Below are 27,556 nucleotides of genomic sequence, written 5' to 3'. Positions count from 1 at the left end.
AGGCCCTGTATGAGAGGCCGTTCATCTGTCTCCACTTTCTCCATCGTCCTCACTCTTTTTCTCTCTGTCTCTCCTCCTGCCGGCCTGCTGTGGTGCTCCACCATAGGGAGGGCTGGTGGAATCTCCCCCTGAAAACACTATCCAGATGATCTCTGTCTCTCCATCTCTCTGTCTGAGGGGTGAAGGCATAATGAGTGTGCCAAGTTCAACAGATAGTCTGACGTGTCAGAGAAGACGGGGTAAAAACGGGGTCCGTGCCAGAGCATAATGACAGGAAGGCATAAATCCTACAGAGCCCTCGGAGAAGGGCTTGTGTGTTTCTACTCCTTTACTGGCCTGGTGAAAGAGACATGGAGAGAGATAGATGGAGAGAGATTGAGAGAGGAAATAATGATTGTTTAAATGTGATGAGCTGAGGAGTGCCTGAGCGGGTTGAAGAGGAGGAGGGCGTAATGAGAGGAGCGAAAGAGAGACAGAGGGTCTCCTCACACACTATCTCTCTCTCTCTCTCTCTCTCTCTCTCTCTCTCTCTCTCTCTCTCTCTCTCTCTCTCTCTCTCTCTCTCTCTCTCTCTCTCTCTCTCTCTCTCTCTCTCTCTCTCTCTCTCTCTCTCAGACACCAGGTTATGTAGTACAGAGGGGTTCCAGGTGGTGGTTTATGAGGACTATGGAGGTAGGAAGTGTCAGGGTAACTTAGTAGGACTGGTTAAAGTGTACTTCAATGAGTTGAAGAGGTCATGTTGCTCTGACACTTTGTTTAGACCCATTGGAGGGAGAACTGGTCCTCTGCTTCTATGTGGGAGTTTAGTTGAGATGTTCTTTTTGTAGAGGAATGTAGTTTTTGTTGTGTGTCCTTACAAGTGGTTGAGTTTGTTTGGATGCCTCTGTGTGTCTGTTTAGAGTTGGTGTTTGTCGGAATGTTCCTATGTGGGTGTTTACTTTAGGCCTGTGTGTGTGTGTGTGTGTGTGTGTGTGTGTGTGTGTGTGTGTGAGCTTACATGTGTTTCCGTGACTGTGTGTGTCCACATTCATTGACTGGGGACGGCAGGGTGTGTACATGTGTTGGTAAGTAGGGGGAATGAGTGGTCGGGTCAGGCCCTGTGAGGCCTGTGATTGGGCTAGGAGGAAGTAGTGTGTGTTTGGTTTCGGGGAGGGGTGATGGATCAGAGCTGGAGAAGAAGGAGGAGAATTAGGAATGGCCTGAATTAGACTACCCCACCCTTCCCCTCTATCAGACTGACTGGTTCCTTTGGGGTCACACACACACATGCACACATACACACATGCACACACACACTGTCATGTACACACACACTCACACTGTCATGTACACACACACACGCACGCACAGGAACACACACACACATACACACACACACGCACACACACACTGTCATGTACACACACACGCACACTGTCATGTACACACACACACGCACGCACAGGAACACACACACACATACACACACACACACACACACGCACACTCACACTGTCATGTACACACACACACTCAACCCATCCTCCACCGAATTTTCCCCTACACCATCTGGAAACAACTGGGCTATTCCCAGCCCTCACCCAGACCAGGACACCCGGCACGAATTAGGAGGAACAGGGGCCAATTTATTAGCCCTCTGCCCGACGCTGGCTCAGGTTTCTAGCCCAGACACACGGTTCCGTTCCCGGAGAGCACTGAGCACAGGGCGCCCTCGCAGAGAAACCCAGGGGCTCTGGGGCCTGTCTGGGTGGGGAAGAGGGGAGATGAGGGGGAGAGTAGGGGGGTCTTTAGCCCTGGGATGGTGACACAGAGCAGGGTCACACATATGTAGAACAGACACCACTCCCCCCAGTCTGATGATTTGTGTGTGTGTGTGTGCGTGTACATGTGTGTGTGTGTATATCTGCACATGTCCTGTATGTGTTTTGCATGGAGATGACACAAAGGAATTGTTATTGGACCAGTCAGTCCATTGGAGTGATGAAATGAAGGGGGCCATCAGCTCATTGTTCCTGTCTTCTTTTTTCTGCTTCCTTATTTCTTCCTTGTTCCTCAGGACTTGAAGGGGGTTTAGTGACGTGAACAAATCGCTCCAAATCACAACCCGCTCATATAACTTAGAGAGAGAGAAAACACACGACAGAGGAAGAGAGGGAGGGCTACAGGTAAAGGTAGAGAAAACACACGACAGAGGAAGAGAGGGGGGGCTACAGGTAAAGGTAGAGAAAACACATGACAGAGGAAGAGAGGGGGGGAAAACACATGACAGAGCTACAGGTAAAGGTAGAGAAAACACATGACAGAGGAAGAGAGGGGGCTACAGGTAAAGGTAGAGAAAACACACACACAACAGAGGAAGAGAGGGGGGCTACAGGTAAAGGTAGAGAAAACACACGACAGAGAAAGAGAGGGGGCTACAGGTAAAGGTAGAGAAAACACATGACAGAGAAAGAGAGGGGGACTACAGGTAAAGGTAGAGAAAACACACGACAGAGGAAGAGAGGGGGGGCTACAGGTAAAGGTAGAGAAAACACACGACAGAGGAAGAGAGGGGGGGGCTACAGGTAAAGGTAGAGAAAACACACGACAGAGGAAGAGAGGGGGGCTACAGGTAAAGGTAGAGAAAACACATGACAGAGGAAGAGAGGGGGGGCTACAGGTAAAGGTAGAGAAAACACACGACAGAGGAAGAGAGGGGGGGCTACAGGTAAAGGTAGAGAAAACACATGACAGAGGAAGAGAGGGGGCTACAGGTAAAGGTAGAGAAAACACAGAGGAAGAGAGGGGGCACGACAGAGGAAGAGAGGGGGGCTACAGGTAAAGGTAGAGAAAACACACAACAGAGGAAGAGAGGGGGCTACAGGTAAAGGTAGAGAAAACACACGACAGAGGAAGAGAGGGGGGCTACAGGTAAAGGTAGAGAAAACACATCACAGAGGAAGAGAGGGGGGGCTACAGGTAAAGGTAGAGAAAACACATGACAGAGGAAGAGAGGGGGCTACAGGTAAAGGTAGAGAACACATGACAGAGGAAGAGAGGGGGGCTACAGGTAAAGGTAGAGAAAACACACAACAGAGGATGAGAGGGGGGCTACAGGTAAAGGTAGAGAAAACACACGACAGAGGAAGAGAGGGGGCTACAGGTAAAGGTAGAGAAAACACAGAGGAAGAGGAAGGAGGGGCTACAGGTAAAGGTAGAGAAAACAGAGGAAGAGAGGGGGGCTACAGGTAAAGGTAGAGAAAACACACGACAGAGGAAGAGAGGGGGCTACAGGTAAAGGTAGAGAAAAACACATCACAGAGGAAGAGAGGGGGGCTACAGGTAAAGGTAGAGAAAACACATGACAGAGGAAGAGAGGGGGGGCTACAGGTAAAGGTAGAGAAAACACATGACAGAGGAAGAGAGGGGGGCTACAGGTAAAGGTAGAGAAAACACATCACAGAGGAAGAGAGGGGGCTACAGGTAAAGGTAGAGAAAACACATCACAGAGGAAGAGAGGGGGCTACAGGTAAAGGTAGAGAAAACACATCACAGAGGAAGAGAGGGGGGGGGTAGAGAAACTACAGGTAAAGGGGGCTACTAGAGAAAACACATGACAGAGGAAGAGGGGGGCTACAGGTAAAGGTAGAGAAAACACATGACAGAGGAAGAGAGGGGGGCTACAGGTAAAGGTAGAGAAAACACATCACAGAGGAAGAGAGGGGGGGCTACAGGTAAAGGGAGAGAAAGGCTAAGTAAACATTTCCAGTAGAAAGCACTCTGACATTGTTTGCATCAAGCTATGATCTTCTTTGTTTTGTCAGGCCAGTGATGGTTAACAGTCCTGCCTCATAGCTTCATAGCCAACATCTCCTTCCTCTCTCTCTCTGTCTCTCTCTCTCTCTCTCTCTCTCTCTCTTTCTCTCTCTCTCTCTCTCTCTCTCTCTCTCTCTCTCTCTCTCTATCACACACTCATTCTCCCTCCCTCCCTCATTCCTATGTTTACATATCTGGCTCAGGAAGAGACAGATCTTCATGACAGAGAGAGAGAGAGAGAGAGAGCTGAGATGAGGTATACCTTACCTCAATTACCACATCCTTTCATCCTTCCATCCAATTGACGTCACCGTGTCCAGAGTGACACTAAGGTCATAACTAGCTTCTCATGTCACTGTCCAGATACTTTCTGATACGGGTCCTTCAGATGTCTGACAACTTTAAACCAGAGGAGGCAAGAAGCAAATTGATCTGGGTTTCAGAACCCAGCAAGGCTTTTATGGTCGTCCAGTCATTTATTTTACTGCACAGTGAAATGTTTCCCTTTCCCTTGCATCTATTCTGGAGAGACTGTCTTTGATCATGAGAGATCTCCCCTCTATCTCTCTCTCTCTCTTTCTCCTCTCTTCCCTCTCGCTCTATTTCTCCTCTTGCTCTCTCTCTTTCTCCTCTCTCTCTCTTTCTCTCTTTCTCCTCTCTCCCTTCTCCCCCCCCCCCCCCCCTCTCCTCTCTCTCATTATCCTCTATCTACCATTCTCCACTCTGTGTTCTGAGCGGTATCTATTTCAGCCTGACTTGATAACCTACACATTGCCTTTTAGTTATCTCTTGTTTTTCATATGTGGTGACTTCCTTCCATTGAACGTTTTCTGTTCCAGCTGATTCTGTCCCCCTGTCTGGTCACAGAACACTGCTGTGACTGTAACTCAGCCCAGGAGTTCCAATTTCACACCATGTTCCACAGTGTACTAAAAAAACAACATCTGCAATGCTACGTTTCTTCTGTAAAGACCCCCAAACCATAAGTCTCTCTGCTTAGACTCTCTCAACGGCTGGCTGCTAACGTCATCCACTACCACTCTGACTTCAGTTAAAACTGTTCCCTTTTTCTCAATCCCTCTCTCAACGCTGCTTCCTGCTCTCCTTCTCTCTTTCACTATTTATCCTCTCTCCCTCTCTCTCTCTCTCTCTCTCTCTCTCTCTCTCTGTCTCTCTCTCTCTTTCTTTCTTTCTCTCTCTCTGTCTCTCTCTCTCTTTCTTTCTTTCTCTCTCTCTCTGTCTCTCTCTCTCTTTCTTTCTTTCTTTCTCTCTTTCTTTCTTTCTCTCTCTCTCTCTTTCTCTGTCTCTCTCTTTCTTTCTTTCTCTCTCTGTCTCTCTCTTTCTTTCTTTCTTTCTTTCTCTCTCTCTGTCTCTCTCTCTTTCTTTCTTTCTCTCTCTCTGTCTCTTTCTTTCTCTCTCTCTGTCTCTCTCTCTCTTTCTTTCTTTCTCTCTGTCTCTCGCTCTTTCTTTCTTTCTCTGTCTCTCTCTATTTCTTTCTCTGTTTCTCTTTCTTTCTTTCTTTTTTCTTTCTCTCTCTCTCTCTCTCTCTCTCTCTCTCTCTCTCTCTCTTTCTTTCTTTCTCTATGTCTCTCTCTTTCTTTCTTTCTCTCTCTCTGTCTCTCTCTTTCTTTCTTTCTCTCTCTGTCTCTCTCTCTCTTTCTTTCTTTCTCTCTCTGTCTCTCTCTCTCTCTCTTTCTTTCTTTCTTTCTCTGTCTCTCTCTCTTTCTTTCTCTCTCTCTCTCTCTCTCTGTCTCTCTCTTTCTTTCTTTCATTTTTTCTTTCTCTCTCTCTCTCTCTCTCTTTCTTTCTTTCTCTCTCTCTGTCTCTCTCTCTTTCTTTCTCTTTCTTTCTTTCTCTCTCTGTCTCTCTTTCTTTCTTTCTTTCTTTTTTTCTTTCTCTTTCTTTCTCTCTCTTTCTCCGTGCTGCCTCCTGTTCCTGCCCTCTTTTTCCATTCTCTTCCCTTCTGTTCCCTTGTTCGGTGGCCATGCCCTCTTGTTCGGTGGCCATGCCCTCTTGTTCTGTGGCCCTCTTGTTATGTGAGACTGCCACACAGAAGCTGAGAGAGAGAAAGCAGACTAGAGCTGTCTGGCTGAGATAGTACTGTCACTGCAGTATCTATGTTAGTGTCTGTGAAGAATACCATGGAAATTGGTAATAATGTAACACTAGTAAAAAGCATCAGCCACATCATCACCATCATAAACATCAACATCATCACTCTGCCCATCCTCAACATAGCGATTTGTGACGAGTTATAGCAGGGGTTGTGTCCAGCAGTTTGCCTAACGCTTGTGTGCGCGCACATGATAGTTTGTGTATTCAACAGATATACGTCTCCTCTGTGTTTATAGATGACACCAAGGGAGAAGGTCAGGGTAGCTGTACTACCTCACTGCCATTAACAGGGAAGAGAGGAGCCAGAGGACATTCTGTCTCTATTTACCTCTGCCACCTTATACAGGGGATCCTCTGGTTATCTTACAGAAAAGCGAGAGGGAGAGCGAGGGCCGTGTGAAGAAAGAGAGAGGGGGAGAGAGAGAGGGCCGTGTGAAGAAAGAGAGAGGGGGAGAGAGAGAGGGCCGTGTGAAGAAAGAGAGAGGGGGAGAGAGAGGGCCGTGTGAAGAAAGAAAGGGGAGAGAGAGAGGGCCGTGTGAAGAAAGAGAGAGGGGGAGAGAGAGAGGCCGTGTGAAGAAAGAGAGAGGGGAGAGAGAGAGGGCCGTGTGAAGAAAGAGAGAGGGGGAGAGAGAGAGGGCCGTGTGAAGTAAGAGAGAGGGGGGAGAAAGAAAGAGAGAGAGAGGGCCGTGTGAAGAAAGAGAGATGGGGGAGAGAGAGATAGAGAGAGAGAGGTAACCTCAAGGCAACCTGGAACACACGGAAACATCCTCTCACAGTTTATATGGGTCAGGCTATCTCTCTCCTCTCTCACTTTTTCTCTCTCTCTCTCTCTCTCTCTCTTTGCTCTCTTTCCCTTTTTCTCTCTCTCTTTCCTTATCCGCCACTCCCTCGTTCCGCATCTTGATGACTCCCATAATCTCCCTGCTGCCGTGAGATTAAATAGAAAACCGCCCTGTTTTATGATAACATTTGTGGGATAAACAAAGTTGTTACAACCTCCTCTGTCTCCTTCCTCTTTAATCTGCTTTCTTTTGAGTTCCAGCAACGATTGTTAGGTTGTTATACAATGTTTCCATTGTGTGCGTGTGTGTGTGTGTGTGTGTGTGTGTGTGTGTGTGTGTGTGTGTGTGTGTGTGTGTGTGTGTGTGTGTGTGTGTGCGTGCGTTGTTATAAGATGTTCCCATTGAGTGTTGTCATCTGGCAGCAGGCAGGCAGGCAGGGTTTCAGTACTGAGTCAGGCAGGCAGGGTTTCAGTACTGAGCCAGGCAGGCAGGGTTTCAGTACTGAGCCAGGCAGGCAGGGTTTCAGTACTGAGCCAGGCAGGCAGGGTTTCAGTACTGAGCCAGGCAGGCAGGGTTTCAGTACTGAGTCAGGCAGGCAGGGTTTCAGTACTGAGTCAGGCAGGCAGGGTTTCAGTACTGAGCCAGGCAGGCAGGGTTTCAGTACTGAGCCAGGCAGGCAAGGTTTCAGTACTGAGTCAGGCAGGCAGGGTTTCAGTACTCAGCCAGGCAGGCAGGGTTTCAGTACTGAGCCAGGCAGGTAGGTTTTCAGTACTGAGCCAGGCAGGCGGGGTTTCAGTACTGAGTCAGGCAGGCAGGGTTTCAGTACTGAGCAAGGCAGGCAAGGTTTCAGTACTGAGTCAGGCAGGCAGGGATTCAGTACTGAGCCAGGCAGGCAGGGTTTCAGTACTGAGCCAGGCAGGCAGGGTTTCAGTACTGAGCCAGGCAGGCAAGGTTTCAGTACTGAGCCAGGCAGGTAGGGTTTCAGTACTGAGCCAGTCAGGCAGGGTTTCAGTACTGAGTCAGGCAGGCAGGGTTTCAGTACTGAGCCATGCAGGCAGGGTTTCAGTACTGAGCCAGGCAGGCGGGGTTTCAGTACTGAGTCAGGCAGGCGGGGTTTCAGTACTGAGCAAGGCAGGCAAGGTTTCAGTACTGAGTCAGGCAGGCAGGGTTTCAGTACTGAGCCAGGCAGGCAGGGTTTCAGTACTGAGCCAGGCAGGCAGGGTTTCAGTACTGAGCCAGGCAGGCAAGGTTTCAGTACTGAGCCAGGCAGGTAGGGTTTCAGTACTGAGCCAGTCAGGCAGGGTTTCAGTACTGAGTCAGGCAGGCAGGGATTCAGTACTGAGCCAGGCAGGCAGGGTTTCAGTACTGAGTCAGACAGACAGGGTTTCAGTACTGAGTCAGGCAGGCAGGGTTTCAGTACTGGGCCAGGCAGCATAGTGAGGAGAACCAGATCCAGACAGAGCTGAACCAGAGCTGAACAACCCATTAAAATATATGCAGATCAGCCACCCCAACCGGCTCTGTCTGCTTCACATTATGGCAATGATCCCTGCGCCATTATTCTTAAAATGTCTCAGTGTAGTAGTGCTGATCGAGAATCAGTTGTGTCTTTTATAACATAATGATTACGATTATAAGAATAGGGAGGACCTGATCCTAGACCAGCACTCCTACTCTGAGACGCTGTATGAATGCAGCCCTGAAACCTGTAAGAAATTGCAGCCGCCCCATGTCTGTTTCACATTACGGGAAGGATGCCTTGTGCCTTGGCTCTGTATCATTCCACTGAGGGATCCCGTGTTTATTTAAGAGAAGAAAGAGCCACATTAAAAACAGTGGGATAGTGGAATAGCAGTGCCTGATGATTCCAAGCTGTAGCATGGGAGAAGTGTGTAGGGAGTGTTTTTTAAGGAGTGAAGGATGGTGGTGGTAGTAAATGATGATGGAGGAATTCCTGTTGTTCTCTTAGTAAGTAAACTACAGGTCCCTGGTGGACTCTCTCTCTCTCTCTCTCTCTCTCTCTCTCTCTCTCTCTCTCTCTCTCTCTCTCTCAATTTAAGGGATTTATTAGCATTAGTTCCAAAATAATACTGTCTATATGCAGTGTTGTAACAATGTGCAAATAGTTTTCTCTCTCTCTCTCTCTCTCTCTCTCTCTCTCTCTCTTGTTTCTGTCCCTCTTGCTTCACTGCTTGCACTCCCTACCCACCCTCCTCTTTCTCTCTGTTTGTTGTCTCTCTCTCCTCTTCCTCTCCTCCTTCCCTCTCTCATGCTGTGAGGCATTGATCTACGTGTTCATGCTGAATGACATGTGACATACATGAGCAGAGTGTGTTGCTCAGACCTCTGTGGTACCAGATGGCCTTACCTAGAAAGAGGGGACAAACACTGCCTGAGGTGGCTGGCTGAACCCAGTGCCCCTGTGGGAGCTGGCGGAGGGGGTAGTTTGTAGACAGGAGGGCAGCAGGGTTGTGTGTGTCCTGTGGAGCAGGGGGCAGAGTGTCCCTGAGGTGAAGCAACAGCCTTTCTCAGGCGCCTCTCTGAGGTCACCCCGTAAACAGCCCTGGGGAGAACACACACATTCTAGACACACGCACACACACACACACACACACACACACACACACACACAATCCCAGGGGTTATTGGCAGGTTGTGTGTGTGCGTGTGCGTGCGTGCGTGCGTGTGTGCGTGTGTGTGTGTGTGTGTGCGTGCGTGTGTGTGTGTGTGTGTGTGTGTGTGTGTGCGTGTGTCTAGAATGTGTGTGTTCTCCCCAGGGCTGTGTGTGCGTTAGATCCTCAGGTAAAAAGAGTAATCTTCTCCGTCAACTCAGACGTCATCTCATGACTTTACACTCACGCCTAATGCACACACACAGATTGACTTACACACTGATTGGGCCGACCTGCCACTTGTCCTGTTTTCTCTGACAGTCAGCATCACAGTTCATGGCTGATGAGGTGTTTTACTGGTGTGTGTGTGTGCGTGTGTGTGTTCACAGGTATCACAATTGCATCTTTTTTATCATAGTGAAGACTGAAAGAACATGGGGAAGGGAATTAATAAAACAGGAATGAGCTTACATCAGCAGCAGCTGGTGTGTGTGTGTGTGTGTGTGTGTGTGTGTGTGTGTGTGTGTGACTGTGTGTGTGTGTGCGTGCGTGCGTGCGACTGTGTGTGACTGTGTGTGTGTGTGACTGTGTGTGTGTGTTGGCGTAGGTAATGTACTTACATGCAAAACAGTCCTGTCTGTCACAGGAGTGGATTTTCCTGCTCTGCTGTTCCACTGTAAAACCACAGTAACTCTACAGCTCTCTCTCTCTCTCCTGTTTAAAAGCCCTTCACTTCAGTTGGCCCACGGGTTTAGCAAGTGTATGTTTACTTAGTATTTTCTAATGACAGTTGAGTGGTGGATCTAATTAGATTTGTTGCAGCGGTCATTGGCGTCAATTAAGAACTCACACAAATACAATGAAAGGTTTTAGTTGTTGTTAATTTGGGTATTTTTTTTTTTGTTTGGTTGTTTTCCATCAGGTAGGGCAACGGACAGCATCTCAACTTCCTTTATTCTCTGTGATCAAAATCCAACTGTAAGTTTCCATGATAAGAGACGAGGATAGGAAGACAAATCAAAGAAATAAATCCAAGGTAAAACAGGACAGACATTTATATGAATCAGCAGCATTTCATTGTAAGAACTCTGCCTTGAAGCACACAGTATGTCGATGCATATTTATTTAACTAGGCAAGTCAGTTAAGAACAAATTCTTATTTACAATGGCAGCCTACCCCGGCTAAACCCGGACGACGCTGGGCCAATTGTGTGCCGCCCTATGGGACTCCCAATCACGGCCGGTTGTGATACAGCCTGGATTCGAACCTGGGTGTCTGTAGTGACACCTCTAGCACTGAGATGCAGTGCCTCAGACCGCTGCGCCACTCGGTAGCTCAAATACATCAATGCATAGCTTTCAATTATTGAAACATCTCCCTTGAAATGTTGTTGAAGTATAACTGTGTAGCTACAGCACTCTCTCCTGTCTGTGTTTCTGACTGAAGCACAAATGATTTCATCTTGGCTAATGTTATTATGTGAACACATTACCATAATAGTGTTGCAGCCACAGTGTTCTTTTCCCGTTTAAAACTCTGGCTCCAGTCATTGAACCAAAGCACTTTTTAATTAGGAATTTAATGACCAATAATGCACTTGATCAGCCAGACCTAATTTCATTTAGACTCAGACAAATCAGATGAACGTTGTCACTCTCTTTTGTGTCACCGGAGGGGGGCAAATTGGTCACATTTACCCATTTTGGCTTTGAATGAATAATTGTTTTCAGTGATTAAATCCGTTTTAGTGTAATGTTTTGACAATTTAAATACGTATAATGTTCAGAGGAGATGTTAATAATGTTTTCTCTGTATAAAATCCAGCACATTAGTATTAAGTCATGCTGAAAATTATTGTAAACATTGAAGAAAATTATATTTTCCAATAAAATAATCTGTGTTTGATAAACCTATTACTAATGACTGTGTGCAGAAATGATATATACAGTGGGGCAAAAAAGTATTTAGTCAGCCACCAATTGTACAAGTTCTCCCAATTAAAAAGATGAGAGAGGCCTGTAATTTTCATCATAGGTACACTTCAACTATGACAGACATTTTCCACCATAATTTGCAAATAAATAAATTAAAAATCCTACAATGTGATTATCTGGATTTTTTTTCTCATTTTGTCTGTCATTGTTGAAGTGTACCTATGATGAAAATTACAGGCCTCTCTCATCTTTTTAAGTGGGAGAACTTGCACAATTGGTGGCTGATTAAATACTTTTTTGCCCCACTGTATATATATTTAAAACCGTTATTTTACCAGGTGAGTTGACTGAGAACACGTTCTCATTTACAGTACAGCAACGACCTGGGGAATAGTTATGAGACAACAAATGTGTGTGAATTTAAATGATTTATTTCACACTACTAGCAGTGGAGTGCTGGGTTGTCCCAGCTGAGGATGTGAAGCTAGGGGCCGCGAGGGGCCATGTAAGGGGCCCTACCAGGGGGGCATGGTGTGAGGATCAGATCTGCAGCTGCCCTGCCAGTGTAGCTGGTAGGTGACAGAATGCTAATCCTAATTTCAGCCCCGGTCTGTCTAACTGACTGGTCCTGACAGATCACCACAGTGCTGCTGATCTGATTCACTCACTAAGTCTCATTCCCCCATAAGCACTCCTCACAGATCAGTCACCTCTCCTGCTCTCCCTCCCTCCCTCCGTTACTCATTCACTCACTCAGTTGTCACTCTGCCCTCCTGTCTGCCTCGGTACATTTTTACAAAACTATAAACCATCAGTGTGAGGAGCCGTCTTTCCCTCAGTTGCTCGCTCGCTCTCTGTTTCTCCCTCTCTCTTCCTCTCCTCATACTGTATCTATTAGTATGCATGAATGATAGTTTGTCGTGGTTGGGGCTGCTGATATGCCACCGCAGCAGACTTATTTATCTATTTAAGATGACCACGAAAAACGTAGACTAAAAACCTAGGAATCAATCAATCTGCCATTATTAATACAATGTAAAAATGTAATGATTGATGATAGAAATATTGAAATAACATGGGCGAATGAGAAAAACAAATTGATACCATTTAACGGCAACAATAAGGCAGGCACTAGGGATGGGGTGTGAGCATTTGGGTCTGAGCAGATGAGAATTGAGTCGTCGTGTGTATTTGTCTGTACCGGTAAGTTGCTGTTCGTATGTGTATGTTTGTATTTGGTGTGTGGAATAAATACAAATTAAAAGACAAATAAAAATGAAGATGACCATGAGGTGGGACAGCCCACAGCCCCCAGGGCATGGCAGGGAAACCCCCTAAAGGTCACCCAAGCCACCCCCTACTCTGTCTATCCACTGCTTAGGAAGACCCAATAACACACACAGTTGTGTGGGGGGAAAGCAAATGATGCTGTCAACCGTTTCAACCAGGAGCGGCAGCCTGGCAAACCTTAACGCTACCCTTTAAATAACGCCTGTTCTCTCATTGTCATTATTCCTCCTGATAGTCAACCGTTTCAACCAGGAGCGGCAGCCTGGCAAACCATAACGCTACCCTTTAAATAACGCCTGTTCTCTCATTGTCATCTGTTCAATTCCTCCTGATAGTCAACCGTTTCAACCAGGAGCGGCAGCCTGGCAAACCATAACGCTACCCTTTAAATAACGCCTGTTCTCTCATTGTCATCTGTTCAATTCCTCCTGATAGTCAACCGTTTCAACCAGGAGCGGCAGCCTGGCAAACCATAACGCTACCCTTTAAATAACGCCTGTTCTCTCATTGTCATCTGTTCAATTCCTCCTGATAGTCAACCGTTTCAACCAGGAGCGGCAGCCTGGCAAACCATAACGCTACCCTTTAAATAACGCCTGTTCTCTCATTGTCATCTGTTCAATTCCTCCTGATAGTCAACCGTTTCAACCAGGAGCGGCAGCCTGGCAAACCATAACGCTACCCTTTAAATAACGCCTGTTCTCTCATTGTCATCTGTTCAATTCCTCCTGATAGTCAACCGTTTCAACCAGGAGCGGCAGCCTGGCAAACCATAACGCTACCCTTTAAATAACGCCTGTTCTCTCTTTGTCATCTGTTCAATTCCTCCTGATAGTCAACCGTTTCAACCAGGAGCGGCAGCTTGGCAAACCTTAACGCTACCCTTTAAATAACGCCTGTTCTCTCTTTGTCATCTGTTCAATTCCTCCTGATAGTGAGGAGAGAGAGAAGGCAGAGAAATGATGATATTCTCCTCTTCTGATCAGAAGCATAGCCCTATCAAATCTGTTTTATGTTTTGCCTGATTAGCGTTAGTTTTATCCCAAATTCTGTTTTCTCCATTAAGTTTTTCCAGGTTTCCATTTGACCCTGTTTTTTTTTTTACGCACTCACAGTCCCACTTTTTAAAAATAGAAATAGAACTAAATTGGATGTTGTAAATCCACAACAGTGCTTAAACCACATCAGGATACCACTCTTTCAATTTACATTTGTGTGTGTAATTACCCTTTAATTCCAGTGTGCACCTAGCAAGAGGCAGTGGTTTAGCAGTATTTTTGTAGAGTACATGTGATGGTAGAGTTTGCAAAGCAAATACCCACTGGATTGATGCAAATAATCATGATCTCTTTCTGCCTGGTAAGCATAGGCTATTTTGTAATTAACATTTAATTGAGAAATCTATACAAAGAGTCACATACACAGACAGGGGAATTCTCCCTGCCTCTTCAGAAAGTTCCAGGAAATACAAATCACTGATGCATTCTGTTCATGTCTTATGATAAACTTGGGCAAATTAATACATGTTCAGTACATTTAGTTGATTCCCTACTAAGTTCAATACATTTATTGAATATTCATGAAATCTGTTTTCATGTCTGGATTCCGTGATTCCGTGTGTTCTCGGCATCGCAGATGTTATAGGGCCGTAGAAGCATCTCTCCCCATTTCATTAGGGAGAATCTACCTTCCAAACCTCCCAACTGCCTCCCTCGCTTTGCTATCATCTGGGAAGAGTTTAGAAAAGTGACGCAGGAAAACCTTATCAAGAAATATGTTGTTGACTTCAAAAAGAAAAGACGGATGAAGTCGGAAAAAGATATATGTTTGAGAAAGAGCAGCCATGCACAATCTCTGGGAGACCTGCAGAAAAGGGCCAGCCAAGATTTCCAAATTAAAATGGCCGCAATGATCAGAACGCAAAATTAGAAGCAGAGAGAACGTTTTTTGGCTAATAAAAATTTGAAAAGTACCCCTGGGGGGACTCCATGCAGTGGTTATTACTCTGACACACACACAAGTATGTCGTTTTATTTTTTGTTCTCAGGATGTTGTCTGTAGATTTGATTAATTCTCGATGGCAGCAGGGCTTAATGAAAGGTTGAAAATGTTTTCCCCTTCCTCCTTGATACACATGCACACACACGCACACACACACACACACACATGCACACGCACATGCATTTTTATCTAATGGATGTGTCGTGCTTATCAGCAACTCTAGACACATACCAGATCAGGGGGACGGGAGTCATCAATTAAGTCACCCCCTCCTCTCCCCGCCTCCCCGGCCTTTTTCTCCCTCTCCCACTCCCCTCTCACCCCTGCCCTCCCTACTTCAGTTCCTAAAGGCTGTTTCCTGCCTGCCTCTCCTCACTCCAATGCACTCAGACCCTGCTGAGACACACACACACACACACACACACACTAGCACCGCTGAACACTCCAGAAGGTGGGGAGGATTTCAGGATCCCGGGAAGATTAAGTGCACAGCTTAGCGCTATCTGACCGCTGTGTCTCACACTTTTTCTTTCATTTTCTTCCCCTCCCTCTCTCTTTCCCTGTCCTCCCTCTCTCCAGGTAGCCGAGCCTAAGCGGAGCGGGTTGGGCGGACCCTCCCTCCTCCACCTCCTCCCACCCATCTTCCTCCAGCGTCCCGGTCCGTGCCGTGTTTGTGTTTATCCGCCGGGTCGGCGAAGCATGCTGGCAGTATGGACGTGAAGGAACGCAGGCCCTACTGCTCGCTGACCAAGAGCAGGCGCGACAAGGAGCGGCGCTACACAGGCTCGTCCGGCGACAGCGAGGAGTGCGGCGGCGGCGGTGGCCCGGGACCGAGGGTACCCACCCAGAAGTCGTACAGCTCCAGCGAGACGCTCAAGGCCTTCGACCACCAGGACTCCTCCAGACTATTGTACAGCAGTAGAGTGAAGGACATGGTGCACCGTGAACAGGACGAGTACACCCGACAAGGTACTATTTAGCCTAGTTAGTTATCGCCCTGCCGTTGTGCGTTTGAGCAAGGCACCTAGCATGCTCTAGGGGCGCTGCCCTGTGGCTGACCATGTAGGCAGTGCTTGAGGTGGGCCTGGTACCTACCGGTACAGAGTATCATCCATCACCTCCATTTTTTATACCACCTTGACTATTGGCTCTAAAATATGATCACCAGGACTGTAAATGTAAATATGATCACCAGGACTGTAAAATGTAAATATGATCACCAGGACTGTAAATGTAAATATGATCACCCGGACTGTAAAATGTAAATATGATCACCAGGACTGTAAAATGTAAATATGATCACCAGGACTGTAAAATGTAAATATGATCACCAGGACTGTAAAATGTAAATATGATCACCAGGACTGTAAAATGTAAATATGATCACCAGGACTGTAAAATGTAAATATGATCACCCGGACTGTAAAATGTAAATATGATCACCAGGACTGTAAAATGTAAATATGATCACCAGGACTGTAAAATGTAAATATGATCACCAGTACTGTAAAATTAAATTGAGTACCAGGACCTGTGTCATTCCACTTCAAGCTGTCCGTAGATTTTACTCTGTAGTCACGGTCAGCCGTACCTGCTTGAACTCTTCCTTAGGTTGGCCCCTAAGAGGTGAAGTCTGTCTCTGTTTACATACGTTTACCTCAGGTGGGACCCCTCCATGTTGACTTATGCCACCGAGCTGGGCCGAGGCACAAATGTTTACCTTAGATAAGGGATAAGGGCCGACTACTTCAGATTTAAAGTGCGTTCAAGGACACGACCCTGCCCTATGAGGAATCAGTTTCTGTGGATAAGGGACGAGGTGTAATTACATTTACAGTGCACTTATGTCATGAAGAAAACATGTTCTGGCTACGGTTTCAATCCAAAAAGAAAGAATCTCATTACCGCTCTGGTTGGTGTCTCACTAGGTGCTTGTCCTCTGTAGCTCAGTTGGTAGTAGAGCACAGCGCTTGCAACGGCAGGATAGTGGGTTTGATTCCACTCGTGTGTAAAAATGTATGTATACATGCATGACTATAAGTGGCTTGGGATTAAAAGGTCTCTGCTAAATGGTATATAATAGCTGCATGGTTAGTGTTGAACATGAACACTGGGGCTTGTCTTGCTGATAAGGAGCTCCAGGGGTAATGTGTTGACAGGTAGATGAGGGTATTGGGGTAAGGAAAGGGGTAACAGTCTGGGTAGGTTGGGGCTATGTATGGCATCCTCCCCATATTAACAGACATGAGACAGATGGGGGCGGCAGGTAGCTTCAAGGTTAGCGTGTTGGGCCAGTAACCAAAAGTGTATTTGATTTTATTTAACCTTTATTTAACCAGGTAGGCCAGTTGAGAACAAGTTCTCATTTACAACTGCGACTTAAGGTGCTGACAAGGTAAAACATTTACATTTTTGCTGTGCCCTTGAGCAAGTCTAATTGCTCCAGGGGCGCTGTACAATGGCGACCCACTTTTGTGTAACAGAACAAATATAAGCATCCCCCAAATTATTATAGCGACACCCTCTCTGCCTCTCGCTAGCTGAGCTAGTCCCCTAAGTGGGCCACTCGGTCACTAGACTTGTTGACTTGTTGGGCCACAGCCATCGCTCGACAGACTTAATAACTTAATGTTTAACTACTATTCAAAGCCTCAAGGCTAAGCACCTCTTTCTGTCTCCTCGCCCAGTAACTGACAGTAACATAGGAGCTTATGGTGACACTATGCTAAGCTAATATAGCTAGCACCGTTTGTTTATTCTGTATATTAATATGGTGACACCATAGAAATAGAAGGAGTAGAACGGGTTTTGAACCTATTTGACCATTCTATTCATTCAAATTCTATGGGTTTGACGTTGACCTAAATGATTTGGTCACTTCAGAAATAATAGCGGGACAGTAGTCATTTGTGAAACTTAATGGACTAAAGCTGGAATAATTCGAATTGTTGCCCATCAGTGATAAAAAAAAATAAAAAACAGGGATTTTTGTAGTTATTAGATTTTGTAACGCACAGCGAGCGCATAGATCTGAAACTGTTTTGAACTCGTAACATGAACTGGTTTGTGGAAAGATGGAGGCAAAGCGTTTTACCAGGACCATCCATATTTTCCAGAAACATAACAAAAGTACTTTGAAGTTCATTACTAGTTCATTGATTGTTCCTCCACTCCAATGAACAATTCATAAATATTGGAGAGAAAAAAGGTAATGACTTTAATTATCTGATCATGTACATTTTCATTGCCACACTAATTGGCGTTCATTTAAAATTAATATAATTTTAATTGAACTGCAGTGACTATCTTAGTTATGTTTGTAATTAACAAGCCTTTGTAGTCACTCTTATTCCTAGATTAAAGATTTGCTCCAGACAGTATTTTATCCACAGATTTAACAGTCAATATTCTATCCTTCTTATAATGCAAATGATCTCAGAGGGAATTTGGAAGATGTTTCATTTTTCTGATCAACCAATGACTTGACCGTGCTGTGAAACTTCTGGATTCTACTACCACGTGGGGCATGGCATGCAATCAGAACCAATTCACAATGAGGATGACTTATATGTAGCTTGAGAACAACATTTCATATTTGAATCTAAATGTAGTTAAATAATACTCTACCCTAAATGAGATAAAGCATGTATTTGTCTGAATCTTGGACCCTTAAATATTTTGATATTTTAAAAAGAAAGAAGGCATCTGTTGTCACTGTTATGGCCATTTTACCAAGGCCTATGGAATACAGTAGCCTCTATTTGAGATACAGGTATTCCGTTTATATTACAGTCCTTTTACCCAGGCCTATGGAATACAGTAGCCTCTCATTGAGATACAGGTATTCCGTTTATATTACAGTCCTTTTACCCAGGCCTATGGAATACAGTAGCCTCTCACTGAGATACAGGTATTCCGTTTATATTACAGTCATTTTCACAACTGCATAAGTAGGACGGCTTGAAACACTTTCCATTATCCCAAAAAGAGTATTAACTAGTCTAAGCTGGAAGAACACGTTCTCAGAGTGAATATATACTAATCTAATAAGGATTCAAAAGTAATATAATAACTTATTACTGAAGCAAAAACTATCACTAAATATGGTCACTAAATGATATATGATAATCACTGAATAGCAGCAGGAATAATATGTTTTACAAACATTTCATAGCATTTATATGTAAAAAAATATATATATTTTCTTTTTTTTACATATAAATGCTGTGAAATGTTTGTAAAACATATTATTCCTGCTGCTATTCAGTGATTATCATATATCATTTCGTAACACGTATTTATATATATATTTTTTGATGTATATATATGTTCAGGCATGTTCTTAGCCAGCCCGTTCCTATCACCACGGCAGCTAAACCCACAGAATGGAATTCAGTCTAGATCTAAATGTAGGTGTGACATAAATGTCTTTAAGCGAGAGAAAAGAGTTTAGCTTTGCAGGAAATCATTAACGTTGGTTAAAAAAGGAACTAAATGAATTATGTATCACAGACTCTATTTTTAATTGGATCATGTTTTAAAATTCCCTAACATAAAATGCAAGCCACTTCAATTGTAGTAGAATGTTTAATAGCCCTAAGATGAATTATACAGTGTATTGTTAGCTGTAGTCATAGAGATCCTATACAATTATATAGTATTTAAATTCCTAATTCTATGCCTGTAGTTGTGTTGGCATATGAGGTCCCAGATAATGAAATAGTTCATTTTGATCCATGGTTACTGTGTCTTGTACAATTTGTAACAAATGTAGGAATTTCTCTCAGATATTTCTAAGTACTTTGTTCTATGACATATTCAGATTTTTTTTTTCCATGTTGAGAAAATATTTAAATGTGTAAAACAATACTAAAACTATAATATTTATTCATGTTATTATTCATAACACAAATATGATTATGTTATTGTTTTATTAGGGTTATTTGTAATGTGTTGTATGTTTTGATTCATTATTACTTCTGTATAAATTAGACATAAAGGCCTTAATGTGGAACACTTCCTTACCTCCACCCTGATGACTTCATACGGTTGTTGACGGCTGTTGTTGCCGTTTGTCTTGTTGTGGTGGCGGCGTGGCCTTTGAAGTAGGGACTTTACGCTTTCAAGGCCTTGAGATATTTATGAAATCACCAAACAGATTGGAAGTGCCTTAGCTACCAGTCTATCTGCCAGTACAACATAACAGAGTAGAGCAGCCACCATCTTCTCTCCCATCTGCACCACATTACCCCTCCCAGAGAACACACATGCACACAAACACACACCATATTCCGTCTGCCTGCGAGAGGAAGACACTCTTACTAAGTCTCTGTACGCTACACTTGGGATTTTTATCTGTTAATTCATTGAAAAATATTTTGCCAAATATTATCTGATTAATTTGGGGGGTTTCAACGAATGGTTGCCATAGAGATAGCAGTAATTTGATTATTTCTGTGGCTCCAAATCTACTGTATTTAATGTTATACTGCTTAGTTAAACTACTGTACCTTGTTACTTGTGTTTTTTGTGATGTAAATGAATTGTGCCTGGATTGTTTTCTACAATACTAGTGGCTCTTGAATTCCTTTCAGCCTGCATAATGTTACCGCATTAGATATAACCAAAGTACAGCCACATATGAGACCAATCATTAACACAGCTACCTCTGCCAAACATGAATTTATTTAGCTTTCTTTCTTTCTTTCTCACTCACTCTGTCTCTCTGAGTTGATAAATTGCAGACAGTATTTGTATTTGCTTCATGCGTTGTAGATTATTGCTGTGTACCCAGAGGCCCTCCATTGATGGTTTGCCGTTTCCTACACGCGGGCCAACATTATTAACCCGCAAGTAACGCTTTTATAGGGCATTTATCGTTGAACCTTGTGGGCTTGGCTTTGTGCCCTCCTGCACTGAAACAGTGGCTAGCCCAATGGGCCGTTCCAAGGTGCTCTTTGTTGTTGGGTTTTGCTTTAGCGTTATACAGTTTGTTAGCACTCCCCACTGGGCACAGACGTCAATTCAACGTCTATTCCACCACGCTGATTCAATCAGTTTGTGCCCAGTGGGCCAGCACTGAAGTGCCCTTTATGGTTTCGCTTTATGTTAGCATGGTTCGAACCTTGTTTTTGTTATGCTAACGAGTTCAGCTTGAGCTGCGGAATGTGTTCTGCTCTGCCTAAGCAAAATGGACTGTATCATAGCGTGCTATTTTGCGCTACAGCATTAGGCCTATGTGTTGTTTCAGTTGTGTTTCAGCGATGATATGTTTTGCTTTAGGAGACTACAGATTCCCCTTCGGATTATATGTTTTGCATTAGGAGACTACAGATTCCCCTTCGGATGATTTGTTTTGCATTAGGAGACTACAGATTCCCCTTCGGATGTTTTGTTTTGCATTAGGAGACTACAGATTCCCCTTCGGATGATTTGTTTTGCATTAGGAGACTACAGATTCCCCTTCGGATGATATGTTTTGCATTAGGAGACTACAGATTCCCCTTCGGATGATTTGTTTTGCATTAGGAGACTACAGATTCCCCTTCGGATGATTTGTTTTGCATTAGGAGACTACAGATTCCCCTTCGGATGATATGTTTTGCATTAGGAGACTACAGATTCCCCTTCGGATGATATGTTTTGCATTAGGAGACTACAGATTCCCCTTCGGATGATATGTTTTGCATTAGGAGACTACAGATTCCCCTTCGGATGATATGTTTTGCATTAGGAGACTACAGATTCCCCTTCGGATGATATGTTTTGCATTAGGAGACTACAGATTCCCCTTCGGATGATATGTTTTGCATTAGGAGACTACAGATTCCCCTTCGGATGATATGTTTTGCATTAGGAGACTACAGATTCCCCTTCGGATGATATGTTTTGCATTAGGAGACTACAGATTCCCCTTCGGATGATATGTTTTGCATTAGGAGACTACAGATTCCCCTTCGGATGATATGTTTTGCATTAGGAGACTACAGATTCCCCTTCGGATGATATGTTTTGCATTAGGAGACTACAGATTCCCCTTCGGATGTTTTGTTTTGCGTTGGATATTTCTTTAGCGTTTGGCTCGCTCCTCCAACGTGGTATAAATTGCCTTTAGCAAGTCGTGTTTCACTGAAGTATGTATCGTTTTAGTTGTTTCGTCATGCTCTACTTCAGTCTTTAGAGAAGGGGGTAGACTAGCAGATTTTTGTCAGAGCGGATGGTCGTGTGGCCAGAACAAATTACCATAATTGGTCGAACACTGCAAATTGATGACAACTAAGCCCTAAAAGAGATTGGATTTGAAATAACAATCCTTTCATACCTTAATGACATTGAGACACGATCACATATGTCCCTTCTATTCGTGGGAATGCTTAGGAACAGATTTGCTAAATTAAACTAGTTTTGATCTGAATTACTGGTGATTTTAGTCTTCAGGGGGCCCCATAAAATAAAAGCTGAGGGTGTCTCCCTCCGTTTGATAATGAGAGTATTCCATTAGGTCGTTGGTCCTATGGTGCTGAAAATATGGGGAGTTCTGCTAGCATGTTTTCAGGGGATCTGCTTGAGCAAGGTGAGATGCAGAATCACTCATCTTAATCATATAATAATTCACTTTTGGGATGCAAGATTTGTAGATGAGTGATTCTGCGTAATCCTACTGCAATGTAGTCGATCCCAAACATGCATTGCGTCTGTGCTACCCGCTAACATTGTTAGCTAGTCAGGGCTGGTCGTGGTAAAACACAACGGTCGGGGTCCTTGGAGTCCAGCGTGGGACCCTGGGTAACAGAATGTTAAGCCCCTGCAGTTATCTGAGAGTCAGATGAAACCTGATAGTCCCTTTTTTGCACGCCTAGGAGCTAGCGCTGTTTACAGAAGCTGTGTTTTCACTGGGGATTTCAGGTCAGTTGATACTGCACCCCACTAACCCCCATCACAAAAAAAAAGTCAGTACAAGATTTATTTGTATTTTCTCGCTCTCTCTCTTTCTTTTCAAGCCCGTGCAGGATCTTTTCATTACTCAACACCTCCAGTCCAAATGACTCCCCAGATGCTAGCTAGGCCCCATTTACCTGTCAGCTTCTATTTTGTTAGCACCTGGGAGATAGCTCTCCCCCTTCTCTTCTCTGTGGCGTCCCAAATGGCACCCTATTCCCTATATAGTGCACAACTTTTGACCAGAGCCCTATGGGTCCTAGTCAAAAGTATTACATTGCCTATATAGCTCCCGAGTGGTGCAGCGGTATAAGGCACTGCATCACATTGCTCGAGGCATCACTACAGACCCTGGTTCAATCCCGGGCTGTATCACAGTCGGCCGTGATCGGGAGCCCCATAAGGCGGCACACAATTGGCCCAGCGTCGTCCGGGTTAGGGGGGGGTTAAGCCTTCATTGTAAATAAGAATTTATTCTTAACAGACTTGCCTAGTTATATAAAAAATATAGTGCACTTGGAACACAGCCCTCTTCTCTTCCAACTGTCTATATATCTGTCATGTGTGCTCCCTTTCTGGCCTCTAGGTTACCAGGCTGCTTGTTGTGGCACACACCTGTCACCATCGTTACAGAATGATGCCTCACCAAAGGGAAGCATCAGGGAGTTGTTTTGTTTTTGTGTTGGAGGTGATGTCGGGTCCGGGTGTCAGAACTAGAGCTACCTGGGAGGCCTTAGCTGGTTTGTCGGATTCCCATGCCTCGGAGAGTTCCATGGGTTCCCATGCCTCAGCTGGGTGAACAGGTTCCCGTGCCTCGACCGAGGCAACCGGGGAGGTCTCAGCCGGCTCATCAGGCTCTCACTCCTCAGGCGGTTCGTCAGGTCTCTGCGCCGCAGCGGAGGCGACCGGTCCGCTCCTGTTCCCCGGGATCGTCCCTATGGTTGGCGTCCTGCGGCTGGAGCTGAACGCGGCTGGAGCCGAACGCGCCGGGGAGGGGGTACTGTCAGGTGTGCTCCCTCTCCGGCCTCTAGGTCACGAGGCTGCTCGTTATGGCGCACACCTGTCACCATCGTTACACGCATCAGCGCATAAGGACACTCACCTGGACCCCATCCCCTCCTTGATTACCTTCCCTATATATGTCACTCCCTTTGGTTCCTTCCCCAGGCTGTGTGCTGTTAGTGTTTCTTGTTCTTTATTATGTTCCGTTTATTTTACTAAAACACTCACTCCCTGAACTTGCTTCCCGACTCTTAGTGCATATCGTTACACTATCTATCTATCTATTTCTCTATCTATCTACACTATTTATACAAAAGTATGTGGACACCCCTTCAAATTAGTGGATTCTGCCATTTCAGCCAAATGCTGGCAGGTGTATAAAATTGTGCACACAGCCATGCAATCTCCATAGACAAACTTGCCCCCCAGAAATGGTTTGTCAAGATCGGTGTTGGAGGAACTTGACTGGCCTGCACAGAGACCTAAACTCCATCGTACACCTTTGGGATGAATTGGAACGCTGACTGCGAGCCAGGCCTAGTCGCCCAACATCAGTGCCCGACCTCACTAATGGTCTTGTGGCTGAATGGAAGCAAGTCACCGCAGCAATGTTCCAATGTCTAGTTGGAAAGCCCAGAACAGTGGAGGCTGTTATTACAGCAAAGGGAGGGATCAACTCCATATTAATGCCCATGATTTTGGAATGAGATGTTTGACGAGCAGGTGTCCACATAAATTTGGTACTGTAGTGTATCTATCTATACAGAACAAAAATATAAACGCAACAAGTAAAGTGTTGATCCCATTTTCATAAGCTGGAGTAAACGATCCCATATATTTTACAAAAAGCTTATTTTGCTCAAATTTTGTGCACAGATTTGTTCACATCCATGTTACTGAGCATTTCTAATTTGCCAAGATAATCTATCCACCTGAGAGGTGTGGCATATCAAGAAGCTGATTAAACAATATGATCATTACAAGGTGCACCTTGTGCTGCGGACAACAAAAGGTCACTCACAATGCCACAGATGTCTGAAGACTGCAGGAACGTCCACCAGAGCTGTTGCCAGAGAATTTAATGTTAATTTCTCTACTATAAGCCACCTCCAACGTCGTTTTAGAGAATTTGACAGTACGTCTAACCGGCCTCACAACCTCAGTGTAAACACGCCAGCCCAGGATCTCCACATCTGGCTTCTTCACCTGCAGGATTGTCTGCAGGATTGTCTGAGACCAATCCTGCAGATGAAACTGTGGGTTTGCTCAACCGAAGAATTTCTGCACAAACTGTCAGAAACTGTCTCAGGGAAGTTCACTTGCGTGTTCGTTGTCCTCCGTCTTGACTTGACTGCAGTTCGGCGTCGTGACCGAATACAGTGTGCAAATGCTCACCTTCAATGGCCACTGTCACGCTGGAGAAGTGTACTCTTCACGGATGAATCCCAGTTTCAACTGTACTGGGCATTGTGTGGCGTTGTGTGGGCTGGCGGTTTGCTGATGTCAACGTTGTGAACAGAGTGCCCCATGGTGGGATTATGGTATGGGCAGGCATAAACTATGGACAAGGAACACAATTGCATTTTATTGATGGAAATGTAAATGTACAGAGATACCGTGACGAGATTCTGAGGCCCATTGTCGTGCCATTCATCCACCGCCATCACCTCCTGTTTCAGCATAATAATGCACATCACCATGTTGCAAGGATCTGTACACAATTCCTGGAAGCTGACAATGTCCCAGTTCTTCCATGGCCTGTATATTCACCAGACATGTCACCTATTGAGCATGTTTGGGATGCTCTGGATCGACTTGTACGACAGCGTGTTCCAGTTCCCACCAATATCCAGCAACTTCGCACAGCCATTGAAGAGGAGTGGGACAACATTCCACAGGCCACCATAAACAGCCTTGTCAACTTTCATCTGGTCACACCAGATACTGACTGGTTTTCTGATCCACGCCCCTACCCTGTTTTAAAAGTTATCTGTCACCAACAGATGCATATCTGTATTCCCAGTCATGTGAAATCCATAGATTATGACCTAATGATTTTATTTCAATTGACTGATTTCCGTAATATGAACTGTAACTCAGTAAAATCTTTAAAATTGTTGCATGTTGCTTTTATATTCTTGTTCAGTTTATATAGCCATCTATCTATCCATCTGCCACTGGTCAAATACTGTACAAATAAGGCTTGGGAAGGAGGGAGTGGGTTTGTCTGTCTGGTTCTCAGTGCTAGGATGGATCTGAGGGTCGGGGGGCTGGAGGTCAGAGGGGCCTTGGGGGGTTGGGGGCGATATTAGGGCTGAGAATTGCCAGGGACCTCACGTTACAATATAATCACTATACTTAGGTGCTGATACCATATGTTTTGCAATTCGATACTGTGATTTTATTGTGATTTGATGTTCCAAACATATTGCTCACTATATACTGTATGTCTGCTGCAGAGAGACGAGAGAGAGAGCCAGGAGAAAACACACGTTGATCACCTCCGAAGACACATTTTGGTGCAGGTGCAGCCATCTGGCGTAAAAATAATATTGTGATATAGTCAAAACGATACGATATGATATATGGTCAAAAATAATATCCCGATATGTAACTGTATAGAATCCCCACTCATCACTAGGTTTTAATGTGACAGATGATCTGTTAGTGACAGGATTCAAGGTGTTTTCAAGGTGTTTTCGCTTTACTGCCAGTCTCAAGTTAGATCAGCTGTACTCCCTGTGTTCTCCTGTAAAAGGCCACTGAATTACTCTCCCTGGTAAATGATAGCTCTCTTAAATATCTCTGAAATACTTGACATTTAGAATAAAAGACTCCAGCTCCTCTCTTATTGAAACTATTGATGTCCTCAACCTTGTTGTTTGTGAAAGAGTCTTTAAGATCCTCCATCTTGTTTCCTCTCCTCTCTCAAAACTCCCTTTATTCTACCCTGTACTTCATGTATTGTCTTGTAAAGGGGCACTCGTTTTTCCTTTGGAAGGCATTTATTGACCGGTATACATGTTCAGGGCTCTAGTTTTGACGACTTCCATCTCGTTTCCTCTCCTCTCAGGGCAGAACTTCAACCTGAGACAACTGGGGATCTGCGAGCCGTCCACGCGCCGCGGCCTGGCCTTCTGCTCCGAGATGGGCCTCCCCCACCGCGGCTACTCGGTCGGCGCCGGCTCCGACGTGGACACCGAGAACGAGGGCGTGATGTCACCGGAGCGTGCCATGCGGCTGTGGGGCCGTGGGGTGAAGTCGGGCGGCCGGAACTCGTGCCTGTCCAGCCGGTCCAACTCGGCTCTGACCCTCACCGACACAGAGCACGAAAACAAGTCGGACAGCGATAATGGTGAGTCCGGTCGGTGTGCACAACACACATTTGATTTATCCCTCTCTTTTATCTCGCCTCCCTTGGCACGGGAGAGTGCACACTCCCCGGCACGTCCACTGACACTGAGGGATCGGTGAAACACAGTTGTTGGGAAAGAATGTTGAATGAGAGTTGGTGTCGCTCAGCGTTCCTTTCCTCTTGTGACCACTTCACTTGAGAAGATGCAGCTGTGAACTTGACAATGAGAGAATTTGAGGGAACTCAAGAATTAGTGTGAATGCATACTGTAAGTGTATGTCGGCATGTTCATTGAAGCCCACTGATTACTGAAGGTGAAGGGTTAACCCCAAGGCGTGGTGACAGACAGAGCAAAGCACATGTTGCTCCTAGTGACGGTTGGATTATGACTCTCAGGGTTTGACTTTGTTCTGGAGACGAAAGTGAAGAGAGAGAGAACCCTGTCACCTGTTCTCTGTCCTCTACTCCCCCTCTCCTCTGCTCCCCTCTGCTCCCTCTCTCTCCCCGAGCTGCCAACCTTTTTTTGATTAAGTTTCCCCCGGTGGCCCCTAGAGCGCCATCACAGATAGCTTTGTGACTCTGTCTCTGTCTCTGACACTGTCTCTCTCTGTTTCTCTGTCTCTCTCTCTCTCTCTGTCTCTCTCGCTGTCTGTCTCTGTCTCTCTCTGTCTCTCTCTCTCTCTGTCTCTGTCTCTCTCTGTCTCTCTCTCTCTCTCTCTGTCTCTCTCTCT

The 27,556-nt window shown here is 45.2% G+C and overlaps 1 protein-coding gene across 2 annotated transcripts in view; it reads left to right on the top strand.

Annotated features, from left to right (window-relative positions):
• The window catches only part of LOC115137566 (teneurin-3-like), a 383,150-nt gene that overhangs the window by 74,542 nt on the left and 281,052 nt on the right, over window positions 1–27,556 (top strand). For both annotated transcript variants that reach the window (XM_065024893.1, XM_065024894.1), the window contains exons 3-4: window positions 15,110–15,499; window positions 26,544–26,825. In XM_065024893.1, the coding sequence (XP_064880965.1) occupies window positions 15,241–15,499; window positions 26,544–26,825 (541 nt within the window). In that variant the 5' untranslated portion in view covers window positions 15,110–15,240. The remainder of the gene's footprint in view (window positions 1–15,109; window positions 15,500–26,543; window positions 26,826–27,556) is intronic.

The sequence above is a fragment of the Oncorhynchus nerka genome, linkage group LG11, assembly GCF_034236695.1.
Source record: "Oncorhynchus nerka isolate Pitt River linkage group LG11, Oner_Uvic_2.0, whole genome shotgun sequence".
NCBI lineage: Eukaryota > Metazoa > Chordata > Actinopteri > Salmoniformes > Salmonidae > Oncorhynchus > Oncorhynchus nerka.
The sequence above is the reverse complement of the archived record's forward strand: the minus strand, read 5'-3'. Positions and strand labels throughout refer to the sequence as shown.